Consider the following 21,298-nt stretch of genomic DNA (forward strand, 5'->3'; position numbering starts at 1 on the left):
CATGTTATGGGACGCTACAGCGTTTGAGCAATGAACTATAGATTGCATAAAATTCAATGACTGAACATTGGCTGGTGCGTTTATACGGCAGCTATCAATCCTCCCACCCCCTAAATACTTCGTGCGGTGCTTCTATACCCATCCCTTTTCAGGTACCAGAATTATGTAAACCCACTGTGATAACTAGTTAGATATATTTATATCTCTTGGGGAAGATCCCAGTATAAACAACACTTCACCACAAGGGAAATATTTGCTAGTCAGATGAAGGAAACCATTCGTGTGATGCCCCTCAATTTATAGCAAAACTTCAAAGAATGGCTGCCGCCGAAGCTGGAACCCTATACCAAGCATTAATTTTTCTTTTTTGCGGAAAAAAAAAAAAAAAAAAAAAAGAATAGAAAGAATAACACGGAGTACCTATCATAACCTTGAGTTGTGGGTACTACTATCATATCGGACAAATTATCCCTACGGAAAGACAATTACGTAGTAGCGATATTTATAAATGTGGAAACCTATATCTCCCAAATGATATTGAGCCATATGTGGATTAGAGAAGTAGAACTGTATTGTTCCTGAATGAGTTTTTTTTAAATGAGTTTGCAAATGATGGACGGACGGGACAATCAGTAAACAAAAACCAAATTGATTACTAAGTGCTATGGAGTAACTAGTTAGAGAAAACAGAAGAACGAGAGAACTATTGTTGGAGACTATAAATTTTATTCCATGCCACATCAAACTAAATTAGTTGAGAGATATCCCTACGCACTCCAACGTACTGTATTCCGTATATACATACCTACTGAGTGGACAGTTGAGTGAGGAAAGGCTGGAGGTGTACCCGAAATGTCGAGAGGATCGACAGAACAACACAGCCGAAGGGATTTCAATAAATCTCGGCCGACTACCTCGATTAGGAAAGCAAGCTAGAACACTAAATCTGCTTCGAGAAAAACCGTTAAAATGGGTTGAGTATAGACTTTCTTTTCCCAAATAGCATGGTTCAGCCTCCTACTACTAGCTCATTGTTCAATCTAACTACGAAGGATGGATGTAGTTTAAAAAAGGAAATCAGGGGCAAGGGAGGGTACGTGGTGCAGCCCAAAAATGAGTGGTTTAGGCAGGATAAGACGGGGATCCATGGAATTCGTCCCACAACTTGAAGATGGATGTATGGATCGGTACTGACCATGACTCGTTCGGAATAATATTTGAATGGAAATGGAAGCTCGGCAGGGCTAGGTACTGGTTGTTATGGATACCTTTCAGGTACGAAGTACTGTAGGCGATCATGTTGAAGCCCATAGGGTACTACTGGAATTGATGACGACAGTAGGCGTTCTCTTTCGCTTTTTCAGCCATCTGCACTCCCTTCTGTACCCCATGCTTAGCGCTGGGTGGGTAACTGTGCACTGATTGGTGAAACGAGCCAGCTTGGAATGGGATTCGAGAGGGCAGCCTCAACAATACCAATTAAGCACCGGCACTATGACCTGAATCGGATGACAAAAACTGTGACAAGTAGTCCTATTGCTTCATACCCATCACCTCTCCCGGAAGTTGTCGTTGGTGTGGCAAAAGGCTGGCCTATGCATTGAAATTGAGCCCGTAAAAGTACTATTAGTCAGCATCGATACACAACCTGATAGGATATCCTCAGTACATACTACCAGCAAGCTATTGAATAATACATGGAATACATGGTATGAAATACCCGACGTTGGATAATTTTAAAAACAGACTAGCCTTTTATTTGCTGTACCCGAGTCTCTGGAGTCGGAGAGCGCCACACAATCATAAACGATGACCCTTGACGTCTTGCAGGCCGGGGAAATGAAAGCCTTTCCCGTTCATGAATTTTTTTTTTTTTTTCTATTTTCCCTTTTTTACCTTTTTTTCTAGCCGCCTTCCACACCTTTTCTTTGATCCTTTGACACCATTGCGCTCCTCCTCAACCTTTGCCTAATTTATATTACGCATATGACATTGAGCCAATATATACATTAATTTATTGGAGATGGTCGAATTTCTTGAAATAGATCTAAACGCGTAAAGGACCAAAAGGTGACGCCGTACTCCGTACATACCACGCGATTCAAGTCCCGCCTAACAAACCCTATGGTGGCCTTGCGGGAAGTTGTCGGTTGCTAACCTCTCCACCTTCATGCCAACATTATTAATAATATACAACATTACGGAGTTCTCCGTATTTTTGCACAGGTGTTAGTACCAAGTGCGTGGAATGATTATAAGCACGGGGCCATAACTTCCCATGGTACACAGAAGAAGTCTCGACCTGTACATTGTTCCCTAGGTTGGACAGAAGGGTAATGGGAGGGACGGAAGAGCGTTTTCATGTATAGCAGGCAAAAATGAAGAGAATAAGAATAGAAAGAACGGATTGGGAGCAAAAAATTCAAATGGACGATAAACACTCCCTATCTACGGAGTACTAATATTGAGATATATGAATCGGTTCGAAGATGGATGGAGCATCAAATGTTATTATAATTATAGTTACGCTACTAATTGTAAGTAGTTCTTGATATCTCCTATACCCACAGCAATTATTACGATACTGTATGTACTTACATACCACACTGTACTCTGTACCTAGTACGTAGGTATACTTGCACTATTTACCAGGTAGTATTCTGTAAGTATTGGGTATAGTGAGATCTGAATCATCGCAAGAGAGAAATATTTATTATTATTATTTATTTATTTTTATTATTTTTTTCTTTTTGTTAAAAAAAAATCGACTATTAGATGCATACATACGTTCTGAACCTCTTCCCCCCCCTTCTGAGATATCATTCAGGTGACCTGGGATTGTCCCCATACGGAGTAGGTAACTGGGTAAGCTCTCTCACCTCTCTTTGACTTCCCCAGTCAGCCATCCCTCTTCGTAGCGGACTATTCTACTTCCCTTCCGGGTTCGATTTTGGCCCATCCATTTCCTCTCCTCTAGTACACTCACTTTCCTTGACCGGTTATGTTCTTACTGGTGTACGATAGTGTTTGTCTCTCTGATTGAACCCCCGCCCTAGAATTTCTTTTTTGATATTGTTATTACTATCATTTTTCTTGTTATTTCAGTTAATTTCCTCTGGTATCCACCCTCTCTCATCCTACTGTAATACTTCTCTACGCGTTCGAACGTTCCAGGGCCTGAGAAGCCTCATACAGTACCGCGGTTTTGCGAGAACCCGTCAAGGCTTGGCTACGTCATAGGTTAGAACCCCCCCCAGGAGACGGACCATTTCCACACCCTTCAGCACAAATCGACGATCCGCTGGGTCAAACAGCAGAACCTGCTCCAGTGTTTTTAGGAAAGGTCAGATCAGTCGAACCTTCCTCTCAATCCAGTACCTACCTCACCACCACGGTTATACACCGCTTTAGTCAACTTTCTTGAACCACTCTTTTTTTTTGTTTTCGATTTTTCCTTTTTTTTTTTTTTTTTTTTTTTTTTTTTCCTTTTTTTCTTTTTTTTTTTTTTTTTTTTTTTTTTTTTTTTTTTTTTTTTTTTTTTGCTCCTAACCCTTTTTCCCTTTCTTACACATCATTCCCTCTTGTCCTTCTCTCTTTCCTCATTTCCCCAGAATTTTGTTCTTTTCACCCGGTCGAGGTATACCCTATGAGTTTTTGATTTTCTCTTTTCTAAGGCCCACCCCTTTTTGCCCTTTTTCTTTCCGTGCGTTTAACGAACTTCACTTTTTCCCTTCTCCGCGTCTTTCCTACGCTCTTTCGTATACCTTTCTTCTCACCCTGGTCTAATTTCGTCCCTTTACTCTTCGGCCTTCCTTCACCTGATCCACGGACCGTTTCGTCCGAGAGATGAGTGCCTCATTTGGCTCCTGTGGAGTTGGATTCGCCCAGGAGAATTGATTATCTGACCGGCGGTGGAGGGTGTATAGGATGGGGGAAGTTCATAGTATGAGGACAACTCCGCTTCCATCGCCGGCCGAGGCCCCTTCGCCTGTCGCCGCACCTCATCCTCACCTGCGTGGCTCCCCCCAGTCAACATCCGACCTGGTTTCCAGTAGAAACGTTGGATGCACAGCGGACGGAAACGTGCCCATAGAGGATAACGTATGGAAGGCTAACTCTCAATCACCTTTTGCATTACATGAACAGACTGCGACCCCGTATTGTACCTCGCCACCTACGAAAAAGGAGAATTCAGACTCGGGAAAAGGGTACCAAGAGGATCAGGGACGAAGCCTGCAAACCCTCAAGGAATTACGGAGACAGATGGAGGAGTTGCTTGTATATCAACAGATGCAACAATCCCAGACCCAGAACGCCTCAGCCACTCGGGAAACTACCTCGTCGCAAGCAGACCCCGTCTCCTCGAATTACGAATCGTCAAGGAAAAGGCGCATTTCAAATGTATCTTCCCCGAGGATCGCACCGCTCCCAACAGACGCTATGCCTTCAACTTCATATTCCGACTCGACCGGCTCCGGAGGCACGATACGAGCCGCTGATTTAACGCCCGACAATATGCCCGGACAGACCCCATCGTACCCTTTCCCCAGAATGCAGCATCAATCGGCTCCAAGGTCGACGCAAGATCCTACACACAACCATAACCCATTCAAGCTGACACTTCCGGCTGAAAAGCTCAAAGTCCACAAGACCTCGCAACTGGCAGATGAAAGACACCCTACCTCGATGAAGACTCCTACATCCCATAGCGTTTTCCTGCCACCTCAATACAAGCCGGTGGCTGAGGACCCGACTTATCCTACCCCCAATTTGTATGATCTTACGTTGCAGCTTAATGCCGATCCTGGTCTTGATGCATGGTGGGCCAACGTTGTGCACATTTTACAGGAGAACTATGGTGCTGAGAGAGCATCACTAGCCATACCTGGAGATGCGACGGATCTTGAAAACGTGCCGTGGGGCCAGAAGGCAGTTTTCGATCGTAATATAGAAGGATATGAACGGGAAACTCTACAGAACCAGCAGTCCCACGAGGAGGCAACTGGAACGAGCGATGGATCTATCAAAGGGGCTGCCAACCCGGAAAAGCGGAAAGACGAGTCTACCACGGAGAGCTTGGCGAATGGATCGGGTGCTGCCAAACTTTTAAAACGACCCTCGCTTCTGGCACGGCATTCGTTTGCAGGTTTTGGTAAGGAGCGGAAATTATCAACATGGCAAGACTCGGAAACCTCACCGCAGGAGCAAAAGGCGAAAAATGAGAACAAGCGCGTACAGATCTCCAGCGAAAACCCAGATGGTACCGGAACAACTCAGAGCCAGAGCCAGACCTCGGCTACACCCTACCAGGTGCACACTGTGCCCTTTACGCAGTCCTTTGACCCGATGAGTCCTGCCCAATATAATCATCGACAGGCTGTCTTCCCCACATCCAGACCCTTGGAAGTTGAAATAGATCCGCTCATAAAGAGGACCGGTGTTGTGAAATTGTTCGGGCGCACAGGGCCTGTCGTTCTAACTAGAGAGTATTCAGAGAATTCTGCAGCAAAGCAGTCTGAGGGTGACGTTCAAACACCAGAGGACGTGGTGCAAGTCACTCCTACGGCAGAGCCTGTCCGGCCGTCGAACAAAGAGCATGCAATTCGGTCCAGATCTGTCTCTAACCCCGCTGCATCGGGTTTACATGCGCCTAGAGTCCCTTTGATGGAGTTCTACGACGAATATGAACAAGTTCCTCCCTCCCCCTGGTCACAGTCCCCTGCTCCTTCTCCAGCGCCCCGTGCGCACGCAGAGCAGAATCCCTTCTTTTCTAGCCATACGGTCGATGAAGGTGCATTCGCGAAGCATCCTCCGCAACATGATTACTCGAATCTGAACCCCCTGGAAGCCATTGGTGTCGACCTAGCGAAGTCTGTAATTCACATACCTCTTTTGCATGCTGGCCGCTCGAAGCCAACTTCGCCGTCCACTTTGAGATTTCCGGTAGCTGTCATCTCAATATTGTCACCTATAATACCATATCCTGCGAATTTGCGACAATCACTCGCTTGTCTTATCCCACATCTGACAACTTCGTTCTGCTTAGCCCAGCACTACAGTCAGCTCGAGCGGCAATTTGCATCTCGTCTCGAAGCCCCACGTTATGGGCATCTTCTTGGCCTTGGGGGAACATTCTCAGACGAAAGCAGTGAGTTGGAACTGGTAGCTGGTCTTAGTGGACATGTCAACTATTCTATAGCCGATGACGGTTCACTGGAGGCTCGTGCTAGCCTATCTAGTCCGGACGAAAGATCAAACTCGGCGAAGCCTAGTCCATCTGGGGTCGGTACTCCTGGTCTTGACCTGGGTAGTATTGGAGCAGGGGTTCCGTCTGTCCTGGGCGAATCCCCTGGATTTCCTGCTAAATTTGGAACTGATGCTGTGGACAGCTACTTCAATGTTCAACAGCTTAAGGGCCTCCGCGATGCGTTGACTCATCATCGGAATCGATTGTCAAAGCCTCGGCAGAACGCCACAACTTCTACACCCACTTCTCCTGGGAGATTGCTGGGGAAGCTCCCAATAGATGAAGATGGTGCCACCGTACCAGACCCAACTGCAGCTCAGGCATCCCCATCCCAGGAATTCCGCGCACCGCCAGTTATATCCCCGACGCAAAACTCGTCTCGTCACCCTTCAGCAAACTCTTTTTATGCCCAACTACCACGCGAGTTACCACGTCCGTTCACCGATACTGTAGCACAATTGATGCTAAACTCCGTTCCACTGCATATCTTTCTTGCGAAGCCGCAAAGCGGCGAAGTCATTTGGACGAACTCCAAATTTGACGCATACAGAAGGAGCCAACCTCAGGAGCAAAAGCTAAGGGACCCTTGGCAAAATATCCACAGCAGCGAACGCGAGCATGTATCACAGGAGTGGGCAAACGCTCTACGGACGGGGTCACAATTCACGGAACGCGTGCGCGTGAAACGTTTCAACGACGAGTCGGCGTACCGTTGGTTCATCTTCCGAGCCAACCCCCTACTATCTTCCACAGGCGAGGTGCTTTATTGGATTGGGTCGTTTCTTGATATCCATGAGCAACATATTGCGGAGCTCAAAGCAGCTCAGGAGAGAGAGAAGTTTGCGATCGATGCCAAATACAGAGCGTTCTCGAACTCCATCCCGCAGATTGTCTTTGAAGCCACTGAGTATCGTGGTCTCATATTTGTGAACGAACAATGGCATTTGTATACCGGCCAGAAGCTTGAAGAAGCGCTCAACTTTGGGTTTGCGAAACATCTTCATCCCGACGACTTGGAGAAATGTGGCGTACTTTCTGTATATCTCTCTGAGTCCCAAAAGGAGAATACAGTTTCTGGGTTAGACACGACCCTCCAAGAACGTCACCTTGCCAATGGGGTTACGCCTGCTCTAGAAGAACTCGTGAGACGTGGTGTGGCCTCTGTCCAAAAAGATGAAAATGGACGTGTCTTTTATTCCACGGAGATTCGACTTCGCTCCAAGGGAGCAGACTTTAGGTGGCATCTTGTTCGCTTGGTGCGCGTCGAGACGAGTAGTTTCGGTAGCGGAGAGGCGTCGTGGTACGGAACCTGTACCGATATCAACGACCGCAAGAACCTGGAGCGGGAGCTCAACAAGGCAATGCAACAATTGAACAACCAAATGGAATCGAAGACCAAGTTCTTCAGCAACATGTCCCATGAAATTCGGACACCGCTGAATGGAATACTCGGTACCATTCCTTTCATCTTGGATACTCACCTCGACACGGATCAGAGGCGAATGCTGGATACGATTCAGAACAGCTCAACTAACCTCCGTGAATTGGTTGATAATATTCTAGATGTCTCCAGGGTTGAAGCAGGGAAAATGTCGCTAGTTAACTCCTGGTTCCATGTGCGGTCGGTGATTGAAGATGTGATTGACACTGTTTCTTCCAGAGCTATCGACAAGGGCCTCGAAATCAACTATCTAATGGACGTTGATGTTCCTCCCATGGTCATTGGTGACAGGTTCAGAATTCGGCAAGTCTTAATAAATCTTGTTGGCAATGCAGTCAAATTCACCTCTCAAGGTGAAATTCACATACGCTGCTCCATCTATCATGGAACCGCGACTCTTTCCAAGGAGACAGAATTACTATTGAACTTTGACGTTGTTGACACAGGGAAGGGTTTCAGCGCAAGAGATGCCGAGCGTCTGATGCAACGGTTCAGCCAATTAGGGCAAAACGGTTCCCAACAACATGCTGGTAGCGGCCTTGGGCTCTTCTTATCCAAACAACTTGTCGAAATGCATGGTGGCAGATTGACCCCCAGCAGTAAAGAAGGTCAAGGCGCCAAGTTTTCGTTTTACGTGAAGGTTGACGCACCTCCGCCACCGTCGCCCGACGAACCGCGCCTCGTTCGACAATCGTCTAGCATGTCCGAGGGTCTTGGGTTGCAATCCAAGCCTAGTTCCCTGCAGAAGATGCTCTTTTCGTCAAGGGACTCTATAGATTCAAAGGGACCGGATACCTCTGACATCTCATCCGTACTTGACTCGCCGCTTTCCCAGCCCCTGAGCAGCTCTGATCCTTCTGCTCGGTTGACTTCCAATAGCTTCTCAGAGCGATCTTCAGTTTCTTCAGCTCTACCAACCCCTGAGCTTCATGCCGTGGATCCACTTACCAAGGTTGATACCGCAAAGTCCAACAACACAGACGTTTCGTCGCAGGCTCGACCGAATACCACGGCTTCTTCGAGCAGCGATACCATTCGTCCCGTAGCTCGTCCATCCTCTTCAACCTCTCGGGAGCTGTCTTTATCGATTACATCGGCAGCTGTTGATGCTGGCTCAGATGCCCCGGTCTCTCAGGACCCCTACTCAATTCTCATTCTATGTCCCTTGGATAATACGCGCAAAGCTATCAAGCAGCATATTGAACAGGTGGTGCCTCATGAAATACATTTTTCAATCACATCCTTACCTGATGTCGAGGATTGGAAGGACTCAATGAATGATGAGTCTAGTGCTAAGATCACGCACCTGGTACTAAATCTACCCAGCGTGGAAGACGTCCAGGACGTGATTCAGTATGTTCTAGATTGCGACTCAGCGTCCGCGCCCACTCTTGTTATTATTTCCGACCTATACCAGAAGCGACAGATTAATTCAAAGATCAAGGAACTGTCTGCTAGTGGTGGCCGTGTTTATACCGTGCCAAAGCCGGTCAAGCCTTCGGCATTCTCGGCCATCTTTGACCCCGATAACAGGCGAGACCTCAGCAAGGATAGAAATCAGGACATGGCCCGAGAGATCAACAATAATTTCAAGACCATGTCTAAGATGGTGAAGGAGGTTATCGGGAACAAGGGATACCGGATATTGCTTGTTGAAGACGATGAAACAAATCGTATGGTACGTTCGTCTTTTATTTCTGGCCTAGAGTTTTAAGCTGTTTTCGCCCGCCCTAACGCAACACAGGTTATGTTGAAATATCTGGACAAGATCAAGGTCATGGCCGAAACCGCGTCAAATGGTCAAGAGTGCACGGAAATGGTATTCTCTAAGGAGCCAGGATACTACTCCCTTATCATAGTAAGTTGCACAGGCTGCTGCTATCCCCGTGTTGCTGGTTTCTTGTGACTAACATCTTTCACAGTGTGATATCCAAATGCCAATGAAAAACGGATACGAAACTTGTCGTGATATTCGTGGCTGGGAACTAAAGAATCATTACCCTCAAATACCCATTATGGCTTTGTCTGCCAATGCAATGACAGACCAAATTGAAGACGCTGCACGCGCTGGCTTCAACGACTATGTCACAAAACCCATCAAACATAACGAACTGGGCAAGATGATGATGGGACTACTCGATCCTAGCCGACCACTCCTTCTACTTCGAGACCGTCTTAGGAGGGATAATCTTCGCGAGGATTAAGGTAGCCCCTATATTCCTGCAGTTATCCTGTGCGGTCAACGGAGTGTCTGTTCCAGGTGCTTTCTTTTGGCCTGATTTAGCCTCCAGATAATGCGCCAAATGGAAGTACATGGCCTCCCGGCTGTTATGACCGTGTCCTGATGTACCTGCTATTCGTTCTACTTTTTCTCAATTTTGGGCTGGGGTTTTGGCTTGGTACAAGCCGTCGGACGGAAAGGCGTCTTTGGATGTTTTCGAGTCGTGAATTTTGGTTTTCGAGTCTATTTCATTGTCCGCTTCTCTTTTTTCAACCGCGGGTTTTCACTACGCATCTGCATTGAGCATCCAGGTTTGATTGATACCTTTCAGCATTACGGGGGTCGGAATTATAGGTTTGTTGTTCTTTGGACCATCGACCTCGTTCGTGGCGTGGCGTCTGTTATCGGATTCGTTGAGCAATTCTCAATCGTCTTTACTTCTTCTTTTCTTTCAAACCTCCAATATCTGGCTTTTGTTTCTTACTTTTCTTATTTTTCTCTTCCCGATACCATATTATGAGCATGATATTTAACTTCTGGAATTGTATTTGCAGATAACAGAGCGTTCCCCACCCCTCCTTTTATCTACCCTTTCCCGATGTTTTCTGTTCCTTTGCCTTCTTAGTAGATAATTCATACACGGATTGAGATACCTGTTCTAGCATGGGCTGGGGACCATTTGGATATGAAAGGGAATTGTCACTTTGCTTCGGGACTCGGATAGTCATTGGTCAGATGGCAACATATATATGATATACTTTAATTGCACTATATCAGACAAATTCTCTTGTTCTGTGTTCAAGCTTGGTAAAAATCCAGTAGCGTGTGACCTAGTTAAGTCTAGATGATCACACTACCTACATATGTATTTTAGGTTTGATCTCTGATTGAACCAGATATGTATATCTGGGAGTATCCACCAGTAGACCTATTAGTATCTACTATCTACCGAGGTGTACAAAATGATACATGTCAGATGAGCTGCGCCCTGCACTGTTGTTAGCTAGTTCGATAATCCCTTGCTTTTTGGACGTCATCTCCATGTGGCTGATGAATCGTGTGGTGAGAGAGAAAAATTAAAAAGATAAAAAACAAAAAAAAAGAGGGAATTCCGGCAGTGAGTAACGTATCTATCCCTTGCCTGTGTAACTACATAGAGTTCAGGTGACAGGACAAACAATTAAAAAGATAAAGGAGAATGGGCCTATTGACTGCTTTAGAGCAGTTGATAGTGCAGGAGACGGTGATGTAATCGTCCCATTGTTGTTGGAGGATCGTCATCATTGGCGATAGTATAAGATTGTCGGCTTGCTGAGCTCTATGCGTTCCATGTCAGGTGCCTCCTTCAGACTGCTTTTTATTTTTGTACGACCTGAATCGACAAGCTGTTCAGGGTTAGTTGAACCTGCAATGGTGCCAAATGTTTTTCATCCCGAATTGATGGTAAGGAGACTTATGCGGCTGATCAGGACGGTGTTGGCATATGACGACACATGCCAGTAGGGGGAAATAGAAATGAATGGAACAATATGCATGACAACAATAATGAAGCCTAAAACAAGACGTAAGAATCGAAGCGCGAGATGATCTTAGCGACCTTAATTTGACGGCCTAGCGGGTAAGGAGCGATGTTGATAACATGAGGAGAGGCGATGTTCTCCCACAACCGGCTGAGGACCAGATCGATGCTGATGGGGAACAGTAATGGGGGGGCCCGAAGACGGATGACGACACGACGACTCCTTGAGCGACTCCAAGCGAATGTTTCCCCAGGCTTCACGTTAGGCATAAGCATGGATCGCCTGCCCACAGGCCCTCAGGAGGACCTATTGTTGAATAGTCTGGGTCCAATCTTGTTGGGTTCTAGAAAGGCCAAAACGGGCCAAGGAGACCAAGGGACCGAAATTGGGCTTGAGGCCCAATGGGTCAAAAAGCCGGTTGGCTGATGAGAAACCATTGAGCGAGTTGTAATTTTAGTGGCGGTGAGCGAAGGGAAGCAAACGAGCGATAGGGCGAAAACCCCACATTTGCTGCATCCCACGAACATCTTTGGAGGGTCGAGTTGGGTGATCATTGGAAACAAGCGGGCACCGTATTGAGTTCTTAGTGAGAAAAGACAATGTACCTTTTTTCCTCCTCACTGGTCTAAACCCTAGCACAGAACGGTTGGTCGTTGGGCACAATCGACGCTACGGGAGAAGGCCCATAGTTCGACACGATTAGAGACCCTAATCCACGATGCATCGCCTACCTACAGTTAGACCAAGGCATACCGTCAACTTTGCTGCACAGACGGATGTCGAGCATCTTGCATCAGCCTAGTGATGCAAGCCAGAGAGGGCTGGGGAGACTGAGATGTTGTCTTTTAGTGGGTATGGTCAGACTTCCCTCCTCGATGATGTAGTCCGTAAATATCTGCTCCATGTGACCCGAGTCTTGACGGACAAAATGATGAGAAGTAGGCAATTCTAAAAAAAATTTCCCTCTTTTCTTTTTCGTCTAAGAAAGAAAAAGCGAAAGAGAGAGAGAAAAAAAAGGGGGACAAAAGGGCGGAGATCATGAGAGAGAAAACGGGGAAGAGGATCTCAAGCGAATTGACCCAATCAACGGCTCATTGATGGTATGTTGGGTCGCCGTGTCACCCTGCCATCCGGTCGGGCTGCTCTGAAGGTCGAAAGCTCTGTTCCTGCTTCATTTCACTTGCGTAAGTTCCGGATCTTCATTGTGCTCGGACAGACTGACAACGGGTCGAGGACATCGGCCTAACTGGTAAGGCAACAACGGCAGAGCCATGACGAGACTTGCATTAGAGCCACGGGAAATCGGAGGCCAGTAAGACCGTCGGACGACCAGGTGGATGTCACCATAGAAGAAGGATGACTGGTGCTTTCTTTTGCCGGATTTCACCTGTCAGCATGGTCGTTTGTGAGATGATCTTCATCCGTTTTCTTTCCCTTTTAACTTTCTTTTCTTTCCCTCTTTTATTGCCGTCCACTCTCGGGGGCCCTACACGGAAGGTCGCACCTCTTGGAAAATAAGAAATAAAAAGCATCAAATTGCCACATTCCCTTACGGTCCTGGCCCTGGTATTTCCCCAAGCTCCGTAAGCTCAGTTCAATTATTGCTTCCTGTCACCGTGTGGGTGTATTGTGCTCATCTAGTTGACGGTCCACTCCAGCCAGTTTGTCCTGGAGCTTCCCACGTTCGGCGGCGTTTAGTGCGCTTGTCGCCGTTTAGCTGCCGATTTGCTTTATTGCTTCAGAGATTTTTGCAGGAGCGAAGACAATAAAGGCCACGGACAGGCAGCTCTCGGTGATAATTTCAGTTCTGTCCCTGGGCACGCATTGCTTCTTCTCGTCGTATGTTCGTCACACCGTCCCCAATGTCTTTTAGGCATCATTCCATGTCGTACCATGCCACTTCGGTAATCAATCTTAAGTTTCTGAGTTGAAGCCATCGTGGAATTCCGAAATCCGTGATCAATCCCAAATGAACTCCCTCCTTCCGTTCCTATTTATCCTTTCCCTTTTCATTCATTCATTCTTTCTTTCTTTCTCTCTTTTTTTCTTTTGTGGAGCACACAGTGATGTTTCATGCCATGATCCGATGGCAATCCGTAACAAAATTTCTGCGGCTTCATTAGCGTCTGCTTTCTCCGGACGGGTTTCAGTCGCTGCCAAAATTTCAGGGGTGTTCCCAAGGCCACTTTGTTAGAAGGGGGAGAAAAAGAAAAAAAAAGTCACGCACACGCAATCGGAGCGAGCGAATGCCGCGAATCTCACTCTTTGCCCCTTACTATCCCGACCTCACATGTTCAACCAATTGATGCCAAACAGAACACCACCGGAACGTATCACGGTAAGGACTTCGACAATCATCACGCAGAACCAAAACCAGCAGGGAAAAAAATTGCAAAGATACCCAAGAGAGTCACCGTTAGCCGACAATGGCTATGGGGTAAGTCGCAATTAGTTAACTCCGTAGCCATGCAACTTTTTTTTTTTTTTTTTTTTTGGCAATCTCCCTGCTGTTGAATAGAGCTCTGAGTCTCAGCATCCATGTTGCCCAGCCACCCAGCCTCCTAATATTAGTGACATCCGGTATGGTCGATCACAATGAATGAAGAGTAGGGTAGTAAGACCCAGGAAAAATCCCCCAGGGTTGGAAATCTCACAAAGAAGGGTTTAAGATGGGTAGAAAACGATGTCTGAGGGAATGTGAGAAGAGGAAAAGGGAAAAAGAATGGGTAGTGTGAAAAACTGAACGCAAGTAATTCCGCTCACCCGCCAAGGGTAGAATAGTTGTGATATCTCAACACAATTCCGCCCAGCTCCTCCCTTTTTATATATTATAGCTGTCCCTCATCTTCCAATTGACACCGGGGAATGGAAACTGGCCCGAAAAAAATGACTAAATGCCCAAATATCGCCACGGGAGCGCGGAAGAGTGTCCGAGTGGAGAGGGACTTGCGAGGGCTGGACCAGTCTCCGGCCATCTATATCGCTTCCTTAAGTTTTGGTCTTCCCACCAGAGCGGGGTCGATTCGGGACCAGGAGCGAATGGGCTGTCAATAATCGAGAGATGAGCGGAATTGGGGGGTCCGGATTGGAGAGAACTGGGGTTCTTGGGAAAGTGAGGCCTGATGGGAGGGAAAAAAGACTCCCGGGATGGTCCAATGCCCAATGACTCGTACCCCCCCTCCTCCCTAGACAGGTCATGGCCCTCATGAAAGGCTTCTCCGCCGGATGGAAGACTCTCCGGCGAGGGATATATAAAGTCTCATCTTTTCAATCGTCTTTCTTTCCTCTTCTTCTTCCTTTCTTAACTTTCCCAGCCCTACTCTTCCCATCGCCTCAACGGTCTTGACAAGATTATTCCACTTTGACCCTACACCATTCGGTGGAAGTCAGACATATTCTATACTCACATACTTCCTTCAAGTGAGGAGATTGCCTCTTCTGCCTACCCTTTAGCCTGGTCCATAAACCATTGTCGTCTTGCATACCCTGCCCGCTTCGACTCTTCGAGCAACGCATCTTATCACAATGGCGACTCAGCATTATCAAGCGCCCCCCCTCCCTATCAATGTTCCCTCCAAGGCCCCCGCGCCTGTCAATCTGTATCCTATCAGCCGTGTTTCAGGATCCCCACCAGATGTATCTGACACCAGCACGACGGCGGGCAGTCGCACATCCGCCGGCTTCAGCTACGGCTCTGGGAGCATCAGCGGCGACTACGAGTCGAGTTCAGCATCGTACTCTGGTGTCGATGTTGTCGATGTCTTGAGTGACCGCATGCAGAGCGTGTTTGACCCCACGCCATTGGATAAAGGGCTGGCAAGACAGGCACAGGCGTGAGTAGTTGCCGATACCTTAACGAGCGGGGGCCGCTCATGACTTCGCCTGTTAAGCAAGAGCAATGCTTTCCGAGACTGGAGAGTAGTATAGATGTGCTAATGGGTGAATACAAACAGTTCCGGACAGCTGAATGCCAAACAACGTGAACTTCTTGAATTGCAAGCTCTCGCCCAGCGACGACTGCAAGGTGTACGTGCCAACTTCTCTGACGGCATCAAAGTAGCCCGGGAGACTAAAAGGGATCTGGAATGGACACAAAAGCGAGTGAGGTAAGTTCTGATGCCTTTTCCGCCTCATTGACCCCATGTATCCTGCTTGGATGGGACTCCGCTCCGCCGAGTGGATGTCCGCTCTCCGCTGGTGGTCTTGTTCTTGGCAAAACTGGTGCCTGACTAGCAGTGGCGCGAGATGTTGCGAGGCTAAATGTGCGTTGCTGAGTTTGTTTGCGGAATACTGATGTGGCTTTCAAACTTAGTGCATTGAAGGCAAAAGCTGAGGCTGTGCATCCCGACGAATACCGAAGGGCGACGAACAAGTATACTTATGACGACGATTACTGAACTCATTGCAGGAGGCAGCTGCTCATGTCCACCTTTTGTTCACTTTCCTCTTCCTTCTTGGCTATTGGGGGATAATCTGTTTTAATGCGGTAACGGCTTTCCGCGAAAATTGAATCCAAGACTTGGGTCAGGTTTGTTTGCTTATTTCGTCATCGAGCTGTTTGGGATCAATGAGTTTTATGGGATGGTATATATGGGGTCTTTCTCACTTTCACAATGTTGTATATTTGGCGTCGATTAACCGGTAGCGATATTATTTGATGGAATATACTCGGGATTTTTCTTGAAATTTGAGTCGCTGTCATCGCCATCACGGAGGACGATAGGGAGCCCGTTCCCTCGTCCGATCCGTGTGTGTCTAGGATTCCAACCCCATGGAGGTGGTCACATCACAAGATCACCCCCAAGCTCCGGTCATGTGAGTCAACTTGTGCGGGCGCCTGTAGGGGACTGTGGCACGGCCCCCTAGCACATTGCTGGTTGCATACCAGGGGTTCAAAGGCGGGAATGCGTATCCGCAAGGCAGCGGCGGCTCGTATAGATAAGGCAAGGATTCAAGAAATGTCCTGACGAATTACTGACCTCAAATCCTTCCCGAGATGGTGTCTCGGTTGGCCTGTTGGTAGTCGGCAGGCTGCCTACCTCCCACTGTTCCGCCGACCCACTCCGCCAGCGGACATCCTGTCCGCCTTCGTCCGCTCCACCCTCCGTTTTAGTTCGGTTCCTCTTGCCACTTTTGCGGGTCTGCGTGCAGCCTGAAGGAGCCAATGCCAGCGCAGTGTCTAGTACATCTCAGGGCTTTTGGGCAGCAACCCCCCTGCGCCACACGTGGAATGTATGCCCCTGGGATTGGGCCGTTAATTTAGGCTCATCCGGATGCATAGATGTAACATGATCGTGCTGTAGCTTATTTGCACCCCTGCGCGGTAATCGGCGGATAGCAGTTCGTTGTATACAACAAGTAGGCTGGTGACTGGTACTTGGCAGGGGTTCAAATTCGTGTTCCCCACTAGTCTGAAGAGGGTAGCACCTTCCCCATGTAAGAGAAAGTAACCCAATTGAGCCCGGATCCGTTGTAGAGTCACGGTTGGCTGGTGTGTGAGTGTGTGGATGTATGGATGTGTGTTAGAGGAAACCCGAATGTTTAGAGCACTGAAGAAGAGAAATAGGGTTCATACCTTAGCCGTCAGGCTCCAATAAAACCAGCGTCTGCAAGGACTGACCAAAGGATATCGTGCGTGCCCTGACGAAGCACTCCGGGCAATTAGAACACGGATGTTGTTCATAATAATGGAATAAAAAGGAAGAGGAGTAAATAGAGAAAGAGGGAGCTAATCACACAATGATCTCTTTGGTTTTTAGTTTTAAGTGTGAGCAGTAAATCGCGAGCTTCCATCAACAGTGTTTCAGAGGGGCCAAAGGCTAGGTTCCCATATTTGGATGTTAAAAGAAAGTCCACAACAGCTAGTTCCCCTCCAGAAAACCAAAGGCGAAGTAAATTCTTAGGTTGGCAGATCCTTTGGCATTACTGGAGAATTTCAAGACATTCTTGCAAATATGTAGAAGCAAATGCATGCCCTATCTGCCCAACCACGCGTGCTCTATTGCTGATGATTGATAATCTCCACAAGGAGGGCGCACGTCCCATTCCCAGGTAGCGACAATTGTTTGCAAGAGTGAGTCAGTCCAATCCTTGTATAAGTTACAGTCCTCAATATGATATCCCCACCAGCCTTGATGAAACTAGAGTGACTTGAGTAGCCCGCAACTAAGCAGGCACAGACACGATTGCATGGTAGACCCGAGTCTGATGCTTCTATTAGCTTGAAACTATTTAGGCGCCGCGATGTGCAACAAGAAAAGAACCAACAGGAACGCGTGGCTGTAAGAGAAGGACTCACCAATAGCGTGTAGTGAATTCCATCTTCATAGATGGGAGACCCATCCAGGGATCCTCGATGAAGCAAGGCTGAAAGTAAGTCACACACTTCGACTCCGAGTTTTCAATGCCATGGGATAATTCAGCTAGTTCGTGGTCGGAGAGGTGAGTTCCGTTCGGGGCTGTATACCCTCCTTGTTTAACCAGTTTCGAGCTCGGGGCCTGATGTTTTGCTAAGACGGGAGCATCAGTCTCAATGTTGTGATGCTCGTTTAGGTTCCCAGGCGCCCAATCCTCCATGAGACTGTGTTCCTGCTGAGAGAGTTGTTTCTTAAGGATGCGCTTGGGCGTGTAACGGGAAGACATGGCGACGATTTTTAGTTTTCTTAAGCCTTGTCTCGTGAGATCTAGTCTTGCTTTATCTAGCCAGAAGATGATATTGACTCGAGTCGAATTTAGAGTAAAAAGGAAGACTGTGTGGTTTGTTCGTTTGTTTGTGTGAGGTTTGAGCTTTAGATGATTGCGAGTGAATGTATGGAATACATTACACAGTAACACATGGAAAGGGTCACATTATCTTAAGTACTTCGTTTTCTTGCCAATCTCGCCAAGTACAAATACCATTCTACTACTCATACAGGCACATACTTGGGTATCCAACAGCTAAAAGGACCTCCACTTTATCTGGAAATAGGCCGTGTGAGAGAAAGAGAGGGTCTCAATCGAAACTCCGCTCTTCCTCGATGGCCCTGTCGATAACACGTACGAACCGTTCAACCTTGTCAGCATCCTGCTTGGCCGTTTCAATGCCCAACAACACTTTCTTGACACCGACACCGATGACTTTCTCTTCAGGGGCCTTATCGGCCTGGTCGATACCCCCAATCGCTCCTAGCACCTGGGCAATTTCCTGATCATCAAACGCCTCCGACTGTTTCATGATGTACTCCAGCTCGGCACACGTCATGACATTCGGGACCATGATATCAGAATTAAATGAGTTGTACACATCCAACTGCTTCAGTACAGCCCTCTGGGTTGTAGTTGCCAGAACCAACAATCGCCGCTCCTTGGTTGGTTGCTTTCTCAAGAAGACCATCAATGTCTGTAAAACGGTATTGCTAAACCGAGGACCGATTGGGACCCAATCGATAATTCTTTCAATGTTATCGACGACCACCACACTGGTACGACTCTTGTAGGCGTCATCGAATATCTTGCTGATATATTGGACCTTGGCCATTTCACTAAAGCCGACCATATCTTCAGGGCTGATTAGCTTGATAAAGGGGAAACCAGAATCAATGGCAATCCGGGCTGCGAGCGCAGTCTTTCCTGATGCGGTTGGACCATGCAACAAGACGGAGAACAAAGGTGTCGATTCCCCAACTTGTTTGACAAAGAGCTGACCCTCTCTTAAAATTTCGTTGATCTGATCGGAGTAATGGATAATGCCGTATTGAATACGGCTTGAAAGCTCCTCCTCTGACACACCAAACGCCGGTTTAACTTCATCAAGAGCATTGTGGAAGTCACCTCGGTTGACTTTCATGTTTACCACATCATCACTGATACCGGCCATTGTTCCAACCTTGACATGACGGGAAAAGGCGAATGAGGATGCGGATTTAACAAGACCTGCAATCTCGGCACCTGAAAAGTTTTTGGTCATCAATGCTAGCTCGGATAGATTAACGTCCACATCCATCACGTTGTTGTCCCTCATCTTCTGGGTATGAATCTTGAGAATCTGAGCTCGGCCCTTCTCATCCGGGAGTGAGATTTCCATATGGACCTCAAGACGACCAGGTCGCAATAGCGCATCATCGATCATGTCCTTCCTGTTGGTCATACCAATAAGGAGGATGTTATTGAGTTGGTCGACACCATCGAGCTTTGATAACAGTTGGTTCACCACACTATCACCTACGCCCGTGCCACCGCCTGCTCCGCTGCCACGCTGCTTACACACAGCATCAAGCTCATCAAAGATGATGATGTGGAGCCCACTTTCCTCGCCTTTCTCCTTGTACTCAGCCTCTGCATCTGCAAAAAGCTTTCGGATGTTTTCCTCTGACTGGCCAACATATTTATTCAGCACTTCAGGACCGTTGATGATCTTTGGTTCCCTTGCGTTTAACATCTTGCCAATTTGCCGCGCAATCAACGTTTTACCAGTTCCTGGAGGGCCATATAGTAGCATACCCTTTACATGCTGAATACCTAGCTTCTCAACTAAGCCTGGAGGGAAAATGCGAGACGCAAATGCACGGCGGAAGATTGTGCTAAACTCTGAATCGAGACCTCCAATACCCATGTTCTCGAACTTAAAGTCAGGCTGGATGATAGAGTTGGCCGCTGGCCGACGGTTCGACGCTTTCAGGTTGATTCCAGTGCGGGCATCCTTGAAAAAGTTGATCTGAGAATGCCTTGTGAGTATTCCCCTGGCGCTGGGGTGGGTCTCGACATGACCACTGGAGAGATCAGCTTTCTCGGAACTCAGATCGACACGTTGAACGGTTTTAACCGTTAGTATAAGAGGTATGCTTCTATGGTCCATTAAAATCTTCTGACCCGGGGCAAATATTTGGTTTTCAAAGTTCTGTCTCAGTTAGCCTACCACAATTTAGTTCGAAATTACTGGGGAGCTACCTTGACCACAGCACTACCCAACTCGTCTTGGTCGTAAGGAGTTTCGACCCTTTTCTTTCCGGCGAAACCTATTTCAATGTCCGTGGAACCGATATAAGCCTGCCCGCCTTGGCTGAACGGATCGTAAATTTGTACGTTGACAGAGTCTGTGAATGCAACTCCAGCCCACGTCCGCTGGGGATCCGACATGCTGATGTGACCCGGCGGGAAGCCATCATATGGGCGCGCGGAAAATACATAAAGATCGTTCACAAGAAGGAAAAGGTCGAGCCCGTCGCGCGTAGGCGGGAAATCCTGCGGCGATACTGCAACTCTAAACCATGTCAACCATCCGTCGCCCAAAACCTTTGGAGCTGAACTTACAAGTTACCAAAGGTGTAATTATTATCGGGGCTCTTCGCGGGGCGCAAGGTCCAGGTTCTCCCTGAGCTTCCTCCAACCGGGGCTCTCGGGGGCATTTGTGGCTGTTGACTAGGCCTTCCCGTCGGTGCTCCGTATCCCCTTGAAATATTATAAGCGTCAGTCATTACAGTGTCATAGTCAGGCGGGTGAGGGCGGTATTCATACCCTACACCACCCGTAGGCGCAGGGTTAGTGTTGTATTCTCTTCGTGGATAGGGAGGAGGTCCCTGGCCCGGGTTGGGGCTTGAATGGCCGTCTTCGCGAGGGGGCCGGGAGCCGAAAGGCATAGAGAAGTTATTACGGTTAAACATCTTGCTTCATATGATCGTTAATAGACCAGTAGAAGACCAAAGAGCGTATGGCGGTAGGTATTGACCGTCAGATAGTCAAATATTATGAAGTGAAGCTCTTATTAGCGCACAGGTTAATGCTGCCGGCAGCTTTCACGTCAAAAGGCGACAAAGAAATATTAATCTGATCACCAGAGTATATAGGTGCTAGGCCGCGAGTACTTCAATTAAAACAATTAGCAGAGATTA

At 47.6% G+C, this 21,298-nt stretch overlaps 5 protein-coding genes across 5 annotated transcripts; 2 read left to right on the plus strand and 3 right to left on the minus strand.

Moving 5' to 3' along the window:
- Positions 1-374: 374 nt before the first annotated feature.
- On the minus strand, positions 375-810 carry BDV38DRAFT_238561 (uncharacterized protein). The gene has a single exon (XM_032053680.1). The coding sequence runs from the start codon at positions 739-741 to the stop codon at positions 472-474; it is 270 nt and encodes an 89-aa protein (XP_031917118.1). The 5' UTR covers positions 742-810; the 3' UTR covers positions 375-471.
- A 3,135-nt stretch (positions 811-3,945) lies between these two features.
- pkhB (putative sensor histidine kinase/response regulator) lies at positions 3,946-9,892 on the plus strand (the record flags this gene model as incomplete). The annotated part of the gene is made up of 3 exons (XM_032059039.1): positions 3,946-9,366; positions 9,433-9,546; positions 9,611-9,892. 3 exons carry the CDS (start codon positions 3,946-3,948, stop codon positions 9,890-9,892), a joined length of 5,817 nt encoding a protein of 1,938 aa, XP_031917119.1.
- Positions 9,893-14,954: 5,062 nt separating this feature from the next.
- BDV38DRAFT_279506 (KxDL motif-containing protein) lies at positions 14,955-15,826 on the plus strand (the record flags this gene model as incomplete). The annotated part of the gene is made up of 3 exons (XM_032059040.1): positions 14,955-15,262; positions 15,383-15,535; positions 15,742-15,826. 3 exons carry the CDS (start codon positions 14,955-14,957, stop codon positions 15,824-15,826), a joined length of 546 nt encoding a protein of 181 aa, XP_031917120.1.
- A 1,897-nt stretch (positions 15,827-17,723) lies between these two features.
- Positions 17,724-18,071, minus strand: BDV38DRAFT_279507 (uncharacterized protein; the record flags this gene model as incomplete). Its single annotated transcript, XM_032059041.1, has 1 exon — positions 17,724-18,071. The coding sequence occupies one exon, from the start codon at positions 18,069-18,071 to the stop codon at positions 17,724-17,726; it is 348 nt and encodes a 115-aa protein (XP_031917121.1).
- Positions 18,072-18,247: 176 nt separating this feature from the next.
- On the minus strand, positions 18,248-21,247 carry BDV38DRAFT_219514 (AAA family ATPase SEC18). The gene is made up of 3 exons (XM_032052775.1): positions 20,721-21,247; positions 20,358-20,670; positions 18,248-20,307 (listed from the first exon to the last, which is right to left on the minus strand). Exons 1-3 carry the CDS (start codon positions 21,068-21,070, stop codon positions 18,424-18,426), a joined length of 2,547 nt encoding a protein of 848 aa, XP_031917122.1. The 5' UTR covers positions 21,071-21,247; the 3' UTR covers positions 18,248-18,423.
- Positions 21,248-21,298: the final 51 nt, after the last annotated feature.

The sequence above is a fragment of the Aspergillus pseudotamarii genome (assembly GCF_009193445.1).
Source record: "Aspergillus pseudotamarii strain CBS 117625 unplaced genomic scaffold BDV38scaffold_9, whole genome shotgun sequence".
NCBI classification, from domain to species: domain Eukaryota; kingdom Fungi; phylum Ascomycota; class Eurotiomycetes; order Eurotiales; family Aspergillaceae; genus Aspergillus; species Aspergillus pseudotamarii.

Excerpts from the sequence above, each read along its gene's own strand:
- BDV38DRAFT_219514 (XM_032052775.1), bottom strand. The coding sequence starts at position 21,070 with ATGTTTAACCGTAATAACTTCTCTATGCCTTTCGGCTCCCGGCCCCCT. Across the intron at positions 20,671-20,720 it reads AATTACACCTTTGGTAACTT|AGTTGCAGTATCGCCGCAGG; the intron begins GTAAGTTCAGCT and ends GACATGGTTTAG. Across the intron at positions 20,308-20,357 it reads TGGGTAGTGCTGTGGTCAAG|AACTTTGAAAACCAAATATT; the intron begins GTAGCTCCCCAG and ends TAACTGAGACAG.
- BDV38DRAFT_238561 (XM_032053680.1), bottom strand. The coding sequence starts at position 741 with ATGTGGCATGGAATAAAATTTATAGTCTCCAACAATAGTTCTCTCGTT.